General features: G+C 48.8%; 1 protein-coding gene across 3 annotated transcripts in view; it reads right to left on the bottom strand.

Moving 5' to 3' along the window:
• LOC119446475 (carbonic anhydrase 7-like) overlaps window positions 1-13,264 on the bottom strand; it is a 118,051-nt gene that overhangs the window by 5,785 nt on the left and 99,002 nt on the right. The window contains exons 8-9 of one of the 3 annotated variants that reach the window (XM_037710910.2): window positions 7,289-7,351; window positions 5,125-6,142 (exon numbers count right to left, since the gene is read on the bottom strand). In XM_037710910.2, the coding sequence (XP_037566838.1) occupies window positions 5,125-6,142; window positions 7,289-7,351 (1,081 nt within the window). The remainder of the gene's footprint in view (window positions 1-5,124; window positions 6,143-7,288; window positions 7,352-13,264) is intronic. The other 2 variants (XM_037710912.2, XM_037710913.2) reach the window with 2 other exon arrangements.

Raw genomic sequence — 13,264 nt, 5'->3', positions numbered from 1 at the left:
CCACAGCGCCCGCGTACGTCGGTGCGACGTCACAGGTTTCAATGTATTTCCTCATGTTTGGGCAAAGTTAGCGCACGAAAGCTTGTCAAACCTTGCTATTATAGGTCGAGTCTCTATAATTCTGTCGGAATGCAATGTGACCATCCTTTGTAGGTAAACAATCAGGCCAATTCGAGCAGACGCTGTGGAAGTCAATGACGTCTCGAGTATCGTTGTTTTTGAAAACAGCTAGCACGTCTTTTATCTCAAATCAGACGGACGTGCGTCATAACGTCAGCACCGGCAATCTAGGGGGCTACGCTCTCACGGGCGCTACCATTCCGGCAGAGGGCGCCACACCAGGGAAAATATTATGCAAACAGCACCTGTAGAGCGGTGTGAATAGTTTGCATGAGTGAGCTTCTCTATAAGAAAACTCACTAAAACCAGCCGAACGGCATTTCTTCCATGGGTTAAGAGCACCTGTTCTTAATCTGACGCAGCCATTTTAGGGTTCTAACCACCCTAGCCATTTCATGCTAAAACAGAATGCACTTTCACTGCGCTTTCTAGACGAGCACCGTAGCAAGGACGACGCACGTTAGTGTAAGCTTGTATCATTTAACGGTGCAGCACGGTTGTTTTCTTCAGAGTAACGCCAGGTTACGCCCTGTTCCATAGCACTGCAGACAATAGGTAAGCACTGATTCTGACTGTAGGCTGTCCGCCATATAACCTTTACCAGAGGTTGTATCTTGTACGGACTTTTTTTCCTGCTGATTCTATAAATTTCTTATCAATCGTTCGGCAGAGTGGACGTTGCCTACGATAGCTGGGGCGCAGCTGCTTCGTGCGAGACAATGAAGAATGCCAGAAATTACGATTGAAAAATTAAAAGAATCGTTACACAATATCACTTCAGGTTCATGCCGAGCATGTCATCATACTTTTGGACTTTCAGTGACCTTTACATTTAAAGCAATGAGGAGGCGTGTGTGTACAGGATCGTTAATTTTCCCGCAAGATCGAAAATGTGTAGGTATACGCCGTAAAGAAACACTAAACCAGTTTTGACTGGTAGAGCATTCTCTCGCAAGTCTATTTGAACATCGTTGGCGGTAAAGATGGCCAATTATTAGCCGTAAATATGCAGGCCAGCCCTTCCTTATCAAATTTCTATTCTTCCAGTTTCCCCCTCCCCAAGTGTAGGGTAGCCAACGGGTCACGTCCTTGGTTAAACTCCCTAGATTTCCCTACATTTCCCGCATCTCGCCTTTGACGTCAGTGCGACGTCATGGATTTCTGTTACGGTGTATTGCTCTTCTAAAAGAAAGAAAACAAATAGAGAGCCGGTATTTGAACTGGATACTAATTACACTCGAACGCAATCTATACTTACTTTTTTTAGAAGATAATCAGCAGCACAGCAAGTTAAAGTAGTAGCTTATAGAATGCCGACTTTGGGTGCGCATGCAGTTAACGTTGCTCTGGGAGCGTGCGCGTCGCCTCTGCCATTTACTTTTCTCCCAACAGTGCTGTAAGTTTATGGACGCTTACTCTTACCGTATTGGTACGACCAATGGCCGGACGTGCGAGTCCTGTAGTCGGGAGAAAAGCGTACAGCCCCTGTTGCGCATCCGTCCTCGGTACGACGTCCGAGGCCTCTCTCTCGTCAGACAAGCTTATGCAGGCGGGACTCCAGACTATCTTCCCGAGCCAAAAATGCAGAAATTGTGGACCCTTCCGTCTCTGGCGCAGAAAGCTATTCGCGCAATAGTGCAGCTATTTAAGCGCACCGGTCCGATGACCGTTTATAGTCCCCCAGTGCATTTTCCGCCGTATACGCGCAGGACTCTTTCATCTCTCCCGGTCTTTCTCTCCCCAATTTCCCTTACCCCTCGTGTATAGCGTAAGGTATCAAACCGGAAAGCCGTCTGGTTGGCCTCCATGTGTTTCCTTATACATCTTTGCTTTCTTTCCCTTTCCCCTTCCTCCTCCCCCGTGTAGGGCAGCAAACCAGGGCCGGTATAATGTAGGGATTGCTTTCCGCGATTCTATTCCATTTTTATCGGTCCACGTTCACGAGCAAGCTGATTGTGGTGATAACATCGACGGAGCACCGCTCAGATCACTGGTGTAGAGTGAAAAGGAATAGCGTTGGCGTAGAATCGTTACATTATTCCAGTCCAGGTGGTTGTCTGGGCCGGTATCTTGTAGCGATGCCTTTCCGGTAATAATGCCTTTTCGCGCTTATCGCGCTTTGTCAGTGGTCGGAGCGACGGTCCGCTCGCGTTATCAACGGGATCAGCCGGCCGTGAGCGGTGGATGATAAGACTAGTATAAAATAAGTCATAAGGCATCGCTACAAAATCGCGGACCTGGTTAATCTTCCTGCCATCCTTCTTTCTCTCTTGAAGATAATGTACCGTATAGACTCGTGTAAGGGCCACACTTTTTTTTTCTTCACAGTTTTGACGAGGTGCGGCCCTTATACGGGACCGAACTTTTTGGTCAAAATGGTGCCGGCGCAGCCTTGACCTGTGCACACCCCGGATGATAGCATTGCACCAGGGGTCAACGCGCAGCTCTCGCCATCTAGTAGCGGCACGCGGATGTACGCAGCGCGCGAATACAAGGTCGATTAACATAGGTCGCGAAGCTTCGGGCGAAAAGCGGTTCAGAACCAATTGTCACCGACATCAGCAAGGGTGGTTATGGGAGCAGCGATTGAAGTGCGACTATGTTTGGGGGGAATAAAGACTGGGAAAGAAAAAAAGCGTTTTTAAATTAAAGCGAGACGCAGTTAGATTCATTCAACGAAAATAAAATTCCTAATTCATTTTATATATGCATGGCGAGAAAAGATACAACTGTATTTTACTAGATCATGATCAATATATACCTTTTTTCAGGACCCACCGTGAGAGCGCCCATCGATAGCGGTGGGCGTTGACGCCGCTATCACTTGCAATGCCATGCAACTCTTGGAGTGCGTGGAAAGGCGCGCTCGTAAAGTTCACCTGTTACAATACGCCCCCCTCACATGTGTTGTGTCGCATGTCGACGTTTGCCTGAATTAGGTGACGCGGGTAGTTTTATTGTTTCTTAACCTGTGCAGTCAAAAGTAATAGTAGCGACCGTCAGATACTTGTTTACTTATACCCCTGTCAAGCGGGCAAGTTAAGTGCACTTACGGGGAGTGCACTTCGGGAGCTTGAGTGACACTTTAGGCTACGCGGTGCTAAACGGGAAAACGGAGTGCACTCGCCGTAAAGAAACATGGCGACAGACACGAGTGCGTTTTTTGAATATGTAGATAAAAAAGAAAAAAAACTTCTAAAAAGTGATTGTTTTACGTGGTATTATAAATAAAAACAAACTTAATCTATTTTTTCTCAACAAAAACATCATTTCTTTTACTATGAGGTGTTGCAAAGTCAATGCCGGCCAAGACGAATACCTAGCCAATCCAGAACAACATGGCGGCGTGCGACGAAGCTGCGTATACGATAATTTTGTTCATTAGTGTGCTGTTTCACTTCTCGCTAAACACAAATTATTTTGTGTTTAGCTGTTCAACAACTAAAACGAACTTCTGTGTCCTTTTTTTTATGCATTGCATTCTGTACCATTCAAACCGCTGGCGGCGAGGCTACGCACTCGACCAGCAAAGTGCGTTTCGTGAACGCACTCCGACCGGAGTGCACTCTTCTTCGAGTGACACTCCGCTTGCGCCGTTTAGATTTGGCAAAGTGCACTTAAACCGAGTGACACTCTCCCTAAGTGCACTTAACTTTCCCGCTTGACAGGGGTATTAGTTGTTTTCGCGCAACAGCGCTGGCCGACGGGCTTGGCGTCCGACGAAAGGACGAGCACTCAACGCAATCTACGCCCAAAGTGTTCGTCGGCCTCCTAAGAAAGTATGTTCTGTGCAGCGATGCGATTTCGACACCCGTATGGCTGATCTTTTCCGGCATCGCTTTTCGCGCTGAAAACTCGGAACGCCCATTAAGTCGAATGGCGGGGCATTTGAACATACAGCTCTAATGGCAGGCCTCCGAAAACAAATTTCGCGCCTATGAGAACAAAATGACGTCACTTCTGTTTTTGACGGATATGACGTCAAATTATTTTTTCTTCCGCCGGAAGTGTTCCCTTCTCACACAGATAGCGCTAAGCCCCATGAACCGCTTTAATGAACCGCCGGTAAGCAACCATGTTTTGAACGTATGGGCTTCTATGGAAGCTTCGCTACCAGGTATATCTACCTTGGCGAATATTCGCCAATGCGTGCGTGAGGCATCGGGGCACCGAACGCGATTGCTTCTCCGTTGGAAATTTCTTTTTTTCAAATTTTGGGATGCCAAGTTGGGAGTGCGGCCCTTACACGGGTCTATACGGTAATCAATATTTACCAAATAAACATTAATTAGGCCCCAGAAGACGATTTCAAAATACCTGGCGGTGACAGAGCTTGTGCGGCAATTTGAAAGTGACGTGGCTACCTTGTTCTTGCTTTTTTTCTTTTTTTGAAAAGGCAGGTTTTATCTGAAGTTTCACTTAGGAGAGTTACGCACACGGTAAAGCTTATTTTGCTTTGCATTTAGCTTTAACTTCAGGTGGAAAGTGACTTGTCTTTTGATATGTTCGTGGCATAGAAGGACTTAAAAAGCCGGCGATGTGGCCAGTAATGGAGTCATTGCTGGTAACGGGCTACAGCGGCAGATTTACTCTACGTGCCAAACATAACATGCTAGTCTTAATCGCGGTTCAAACGTTATGCTATGTACACGATGCAAACTTGTCTATTAGCCACTTCGTAACGTCTGCTTGTGGTATGAACGTGAGTGCAGCTGAATCGGATATTTTAAAATTTAAAATACCATAATGCAAGATAGAGAGAATACAATACATACATTCGCTTTATATAGGTACTATGCAAACGGTCAGACGCTGTTTAGTACGTCTTGGGCAAACGCATCGAAGGCACGATCACCATGCTACGATGCTCACGATCTCATCATACCTGGATTGATAACCGTCACAGCTTGTTCATATACATCGGGGATCTGCCTCGCCATTCGATACACTGGACTGGTACGTTTAGCTACAAATACATTTAGTTTGCAAGGGGTGTCAGCCTACCGTAGCCGTCAGGGAACTCCTGTCGACGAGGGAACTCCTGGGAACGCGACACTTGCTCGGGAAGCGAAGTCTCCAGGGAACCTCCAGCGAACCCTTGGTCACGCGGGAACGGTTGTCGGTCGGGAACAGGTAAGCGCTCGGGACCGGGAAACTGCTCGGGACCGGTGTTACGCTGGGGGACTTCGGGAAAGCGCTGGGGACCACGGGACTGTTGGGGAGTAAGGAACGGCTCGGGTCCTTGGAAGCCTTGTGTCTGCGAGTTGCCTCGTGGGCGCTGCCGGTGACCAGCGGGCACTGCGAAGTCCTCGGGACCGGGTACACTTTCGTGGTGAGGAAATTCTTCGGGACGATTAGGGCCTCTGGGACTATGACCGGAAGGGGAGTTGGCATGGGAAAGCTCTGGTCGGCCTCGAAAGCCTTCCTCGTCGCGAGTGCCCTGATGTCGCGACGGGGAATCATCGTCATGTTGGGGACGATGACCTGGGCCTCGGGAAAACTCTGGTCGGCCACGGAAGCCTTCCTCGTCGCGAGTGCTCTGACGTCGAGGCGGGGAGGCATCGCCGTGTTGGGAACGATGACCGGAAGTGGGGGTGCCTCGGGAGAACTCGGGTCTGCCACGGAAGCCTTCCTCGTCACGACTGCCCTGACGTCGCGGTGGGGAGTCGTCGTCGGGTTGGGGACGACGTCCGGTAGAGGATGACTCACGGTCTCGATCTCGAGGCCGCGAGGATTCTCGGGGACGCGAGGGCGAGTCGCCGCGGGACCGGGAAGGACCACGATCGTTTCGGGAAGAGTCGCGCGGCCCGTCGTCATTTCGCGGGAAGTCACGAGGGCGCGAGGAGCCTCCGCCGTCGACTCGCGAGGAGCCTCGGCCTGGATTGGGTCGGGGACCTCGAGAACCAGAGGAGGAGGAGGAGCCTCCGGGGCGCGAACTTCCTTGGGGCCGGGACGAGGGACGACCTCCCTGCTGCTGGCGCCGGTTTCCACCTCGGTCACCGCTAGGTTTCCGATTCGGGTTCTGAGTGGCAGTGAAGGGGGACGTGGGGTTTGGTGAAAGAAAGTCGGACAGGGTTTTGGACCGACGCTTGCAACCGTTTTCTTTTTTGGCTCGCACACAATAATCACAATCAAACCATACTGAATTTTAACGGAATGCGAGCAGTATTATCTTTGGGACGCGACAAGGGCACTTGGAATAGACTCTTTTACCTATATGATCGAAGGGGAAAGGCTAAGGGTGGTGGCTGCTCAAGCATTAGCGAAAGATGGTGGCTGTTCAAGCATTAGTCAAACAGATGCAATAATAAATGCGTCATTATCGCTATTAATCGCGTTTGTTTGGTACATTTCGTTTTTCCGCTTGAACTTCAGCTAAAAACGCAAGAACTGCGCGTGAAGTTCTGCGACAACGTGCCCGCTTGGAGGGTGTCTAGCCTTCAGTACAGCTTTCTCCAGAATTCGGGACTGGTGCACTCCTTATAAGGTCTTTGTGCCGCCTGCCAGCGGCCCTCTGCTTGACTTGCTTTAGAGAATGGCCGCATCGACGACAACGCCGACATCCCCGCTTCTCTTTGTGATGTTCGTACCTTTGTATACGATTCCACGCCACGCCAGGACACCCTGATCAGGCTAAGAAAAGCGGAACCGACGTGCATGTCGGCCCCAGTTTTCGCTGTCGCATTTCTGCGACAAGTTACGTGAACAGTGGTGACCAGCGTATCTGGCGAGAAAAATAAGTGGAAGCAGTGGCCTCCTATATATACACAAAGATATAGGAAAACGCACACCGGATCGCACCATTCTCCCCGCGCTCTAGAAAGGGTGGCTCGAAGCCCGCGTGCCCGCTTTGTCGGCGACGTCGACGAAAAATGAGACATCGCGCGGCATTTACACGTGTTATGTTCAGCTACTACTTTCGCGTGTAGTCATACTGATGGTTTCTACACTGATTGCACCTGTAACGTCTATCTTCTGTTGCTCTTAAAAGAAAGGTGCCGTTAAATTCGAATGCACTTATTTAGCTGTCGACGGCAAGCCGAAGCTCGAGGGAGGAGCGAACACAGTATTCCACAGTTTGCTTCGCTCGCTGCCGTGTTCTCTCGATGTAGAAGCCACAACACCTGAGCGTGGAACATACGCGTACTGTACACACACGCGAACTTACCCTGAACCTGTCGTCGAAGCCGGACTCGCTGAGGATGGCGTAGGAGTCGTCGGCGTCCTGGAGCTGAAAGTCAGAGAGAGCGAGCCCTTCGGAACAACATCCAAAGAAAAAATGAAAAAAAAAAATGAAATTTCTACGGTGCAGGGCTGTACCTCTGCTGCAGTGTCGTCCCAGGCGCGATGTTAAGCTGTCACAGTTGAACCGTGGTTGATGTTTACAGATGGCAACGTAATCGTGTTAACGACACCAACTTACCATTGGAGGAGACCGTCCTGATCATTCCCCGTCGGTATTCACCCCTAAACACGAAATCCTAACGTGACTTGCAGGTAACCTTATGTAACTAAGAATGGTGTCTACGCGGCAACAGTGCGACGCACGCACCTCCATTTTTCGCCGCAAGATACTTTGGTTGTAAAGCTCACCTAAAAGCGATTCAAGTAGTCACCGCGACGAGGCTGTATGCCATATTATACAGCATTCGTTTCGGACGTGACGACGTGAGTACCGCATGGCGTGAAAAGGGCCCATCGGCGATCAAAAATACATAAAAAACTACGGCGCATTCAATTTTGGGCAACCGCATCCAGACTCCCCTTGTCTATCCTTTGCGTACTATAGTTTCTTCATAGCTGCTTTGAAATCCCAGTGCTTCCTCGATGTGCGCGCTTGCATCGCCTATTTTGGGCAGAATGGCACTACACTTTGCTAAAATATGCTCAATAATTTCCCAGGCTTTGATGCAGTGCCAAGCACCATCTCAACTGTCAAACTTTTACCTGTATAGCACTTGGTCCCCACGCAGCCAGCCATATAGTCTCAAGAACTATAACGCGATACCCGTGAAGTTGCAACAAACACGTCGCCGGCCTCTCCAGAGACGTCCACGCTGCAGCCCACTTCGGATATATCTTGTGTTTCGTTTAATATACGTGCTGTTCCCTCGGGCGCTGAACGATGAACCATTACGCACCAGCCAACTTGAATGAAGCTGTTGAACGGCACTGCGACATAACGCGGCTTAGATTGCCTCTTGCTACGAGCTTTCATTCATGCGTCCGCTTCGCGGAGTCACGTATACGACCAGGGTCATAGGCCCATCGCACCTTGCTTCCATCTACGACGGCTCCTGTGCCACGGAGCACGCTCGGCACAGGATGTTTCACGTCGGTCGTGCAGCGTTCTTCCGTATCGCATCGGATTTGTCGACCGGAGGCACAACGAGGCGTACGTGTCCTGTGCAGGAACTCGCGAAGAGGAACGGAAAAGCTTTCTCCCGCCGTCTTCTTTCCGGCCGTGCATAGAGTGAGGCGTGAGCCTGCAAAGGTCACTAGATCGTGGGAACAATTGCGGTGTCTGGGCTCCAATCCGCCGATGACACCCGGCTTGCGCTGTATGGTTCATATGCTCTCTAAAAACAACGAAGAGAGTATTGGAAACTCGCTCTAAATGAGTCAATCAGCTACTTATCACACATGTAACTCCATTCTGGAGATCCAAACAAGGCAGAAGTACGCGGGAAAATGTGGACTGACTAAGAGTGGTCGAAGAAGGGGTGTCTCGGGAGGCGACGTTCGGACAAAGTGACTTGTTTTCGTCATGACGAAGGCAGTCGTTGCCAACGGCTCCTTTCCTTGACAACGCTTATAGTATAGCTTCCCTTACCTTCTATAGAAGAGGGGGAGAGTGACTAACCCTTCGCCCTTTCCTATTAGAAGGTTTCCCATTTCATTCACCCTATATCGGCACCCCCTTATTCTAACCTTCCAGGCCTGGCGTATAAGTCTGGTCCTGTGGCGTTCTTTTTTCTTAGGGTATGCAGAAGATGCGAGGTCTGGAGGCAGTTGCTGCAAGCGCACACAATAGGCAATTTCGTTCCTCCGGAATCAGGACAGCGGGGGAATGGTTAGGTGCAACATGTTTTAAATCTCGTGCTTCGTATAGCCTATCCGTTCCGACAGCTTACAGTGGGCTAGTGGCCGGATGCTTCAATTGCGGAGCGCGTTCACGCCGAGCCTGTAAACTTCCAAAAGAAAAGAAAAGAAAAGCTCCACAACTGTTGCTTGTTTAAAGCAGGCCTCACGTGCGGCCTCACGTCTGTCGCGTCGGCTGCGGTTTCCGATGCTCGCATGTGTGTTATGCTTGTCGTGGTGACTGAAGCCACTGACCTCGCAATCACGTGGCAGGAGATGCGCAGCAGGAAATCTAACGGCAGCGGCACAGCTGCAGTATTGTTTTGCATCGTTAGTTTGTTGAAATCCCTCCCTTCCTCACCACCTACACACACCTACCAACGAAAAAAAAAAAGAACAGGTCGAAACACAGAGTCGTAGAGAGATATGTATATATATAGTGCATAAATATTGGACAAGTGACTCGATGCAGGACTTTCATGGTCCGCTTGAGGACTCCGTCCATGATGTCATCGTCTGTCCTGTTGTTTACACCTTACCCAATCGATGTGTTGTGGTTGAGAGAACTACGATTGCAAAAGTACTCTCGCCTCCAACTCATAGGCGAATTATTCCCCCTTTCCCAGAAACCAATCGCATATAATGTACGTGCAATTTCTGGCGTTAATCGGCATTAAAACAAAACTTACTGCGTTGTGAAGTGAAACCATGTTCCTTTACATGACAAACATAAACAACCGAAATAGGGAAACACACACATACACACTGCGAACACGAACTATACATAGCGTCGTGCCCAGAGTAAGCGAATAAACCACAGCCTGTTCGGGCATGTCAGAGAGAAAAAGAACCCAGAGAACAGAGAAGTGTGAAAGGAAGAACCGAAACCGAGATGAGTTCGTGAGGCGAGCTGTAACCGCAGTCCCCTGCAAAGCAACCACGTGACTCACCCCGCTGCAGAGCACAGTTCTCGCGGCACTGACTACATCGTGGTAGAAAGACAACAAAAGGGACAACACACTCAACAGGAAAACCAGGAGCTGCTGACAAGATGCACCAGAGAGGCATATGCCTTTAAAGGAGCCCTGCAAGACATTTTAAACATGGCAGATAAACCCGTCTCGTCGCTAGACAGTGCTTTCCTGAATAACTGAGCAGTACTCGCAGCAGGAACTCTACAGTTTCACTCGAAAGACGATCTGCTCTTTCCTCACACTTCTTATAATACCCGCCATTTTTTTTCTCCTTTACCGTGACGCACCAGCCAAAACGATGATTGGTTTATTATGACGTCACGACTGGTCCAGTGAAACCAAAATGTCGCTCATAACGTAATGGCGCCCTCTGGTGAAGATAAGCAATAGTTCTGTGCCGATACCGCCGATGCTACTATTTCTGAGTTATGGTGGCCCAGCGAACTCATTTCGGAGGTCATGCTGATACCAGAGCTCAGCTCATTCATTCGAAAACGCACTGTTTTAAAAAACCTTGTTGCGTTGCGAGGCTCCTTTAAATGAGACACCGATTAGCGAGCTATGGCTGACCGTACCTTAGCGGTGCAGTGCATGTTATACCGGGATGACTTGTTGTCGGTGTTTCATCTCTTGACAGTCTTTCTTTTGAGTGTGTGTGTGTGTGTTTGCGTGTGTTTGCGTGTGTTTGCGTGTGTGTGTGTGTGTGTGTGTGTGTGTGTGTGTGTGTGTGCGTGTGCGTGTGCGTGTGCGTGTGCGTGTGCGTGTGTGTGTCATTTGACAGCGACATCTCTATACAAGAAGTTGGGCAATCTTGGTGTCCGGTCTCCGTCGCAGCTATAATGACCCATTGTGTAGTGTTGTGGCTGGTGTGGCACATGCTAAATGGCTATGAACGTGTACTGATGTGACTGCATATTAACTGCATTTACGAAAGGTTTGCTGAGGTCTGTTATTTTGCTTCTTGAATTTTCCTCTCGTCCCGCGAACGTTTGCCTGCTTTTAGCTTGAACGGAGCTTATTTGATTTTATTGTTTGCCTGCTTAGAGGAAATTACAGTCTAAAGGCCCATCACGACTTACGCATCACCCATCACGACTTACGTGTATACACAGATAAGAAGCGACCGCAGTGACCCTCCTTACGGGTGAGAAAGAGAAAAGGAGAAGTACCGCATACCACCGCGTATAACTCAACGCATTCTCTATTCCAGTTCCGGCCTTACAAGCGCAGCAAGAACACAAATTAACAAATTAACGGCGCGCGCATAGGTAGAACGCCTGCACCATCTACCCAATATTGGATGGCCGCTTTCGAATAAGAGTCGACTTATAAGCCGTGATGTACGGAGTGAAGAAGGAAGAGCCGTGAACACAACAATTCGTGAAACGAACATCTCCTTTATTGCGGAATAAATATAAACTTTGATTTTATTTGATGCGATCTTATCATTCTGTCCTTTCTTTCCCATTCATTTCTTCTTTTTTTCCCCCTCGCTCGAAACGATAAACAACAAGCGACCAGGCACAAACGGAGGCCGAAGGGAACGAACGCGACATGTGTAACAAATTTCATGCGGCATGTATAGTACAAACGCCTTTTTTTTTTTTTACACTAGTCCTTAAAATGTCTTTGTGCAATGCGCGAGCTAGCCTCAAATTGAGTCGTCCCTGATTGACACAGCTCACACTGCAGTGTGCACAGGCGTACAGGGTCGCTTCCGTTATTGACGCGCGCATTTCGCAGATGACGTCACAGCTCTGCGAATGCGTCTAAAAGCCTTCGCTACTGCAGCCAGACGCCACTCGGACACCTAAATAACACAAGAAAGCGTGTTGCGAAAACTTCTCAATTTAAGGCTAGCTCGTTTAGCATCGAGCCGCTCTTCTTATTGCTGCGATACTTACGAAATATTTATCTGCGGCGGTTCACTCAACAACATCATAACCGCGTATACGTCGAGAAAACAAGGCGCGCTATAACTCTATGCCGGAGCGTGCATGTAATTAAATAAACCACTACAAGGTCAACAACAGCAACAACGATAACAACAACAATCAACACCGGACGAAGTATGATCTGTAAGGGAAAACGAAATGACTTGTTGCGACGAAGACGCCAGGAACTGAGTGCACCTATGTATAACACGACGACTCGGCGCATGCATGCGCACAACGGGACACAAATGTAGGGGGCACGCTCACAAGTGTGCTCACACGAGGAGACGTGGCTGCTGACATCTGGGAAATCACGAGCGTGCCGCAGCTTAATTGATTGCAACTCAACAAAGTTACCTGAAGTCTAGCAAAATATCTGGCAAGACGTGTGACATGCTATAGTTTGTCACGTGCCACTAAACAGTGAAGCGATTAGCACAAATGTCTGTATTTTGAGCGCCAACTGTATTATGACAAGAACTGTAGCAATCGGCTGCCCTTACAAAAAACAAGCAAAATGTCATGCCCCCATTTTGATACAACGCTAAATTCGCACATTAACTTTCAGCAGCCATTCACAGCAACTGAACGTTCACGAAGAGCGCAAAGAGGCCTCCATGTCACTCGGGCGAAGAACTAAATCTACACGATTATACGTTCTTGTACGATGAATTAAGCGTATAGTTCTTGACAAACGGAAAGTCGATGCAGAGTGTATGAAGCCAATGCACCACTTTCATGTTTGCTGCAAAAAGTTGTCCACGTGGCAACGTTTCTTGCGAACTTATGACTCCCGTGCCAAAACAAGCGGCCAACGTACGCGTACAAATAAAACATTAGCTCTCGTGGAAGCCTGCGCTTGTATAAGCGGGTGTCTAGTGGACAAACAGAGCAACTCTCTTGGTGCCCTAACAACGACAGGTGCTGGTTGCACCAATGGATGCCATAAAAGACGTGTTCAGTAACAAAGCTCACTCAGCTGACGACTGGATGAGCATCATGTCTTGGCAAGCCAATGTTGTTTCGCTCGTACACCTGTTCGTTTTACCATTTATACGCTATAAAAGCCTGATGGCATAGGGCTAACGTGGTTGCACTGGGAGGTATTTCTGGTAACAGTTCCGTCAATATTACTAGATACAGGGCACTATATAG

Source organism: Dermacentor silvarum, chromosome 3, assembly GCF_013339745.2.
Source record: "Dermacentor silvarum isolate Dsil-2018 chromosome 3, BIME_Dsil_1.4, whole genome shotgun sequence".
Classification (NCBI taxonomy): Eukaryota; Metazoa; Arthropoda; class Arachnida; order Ixodida; family Ixodidae; genus Dermacentor; species Dermacentor silvarum.
The sequence above is the reverse complement of the archived record's forward strand: the minus strand, read 5'-3'. Positions and strand labels throughout refer to the sequence as shown.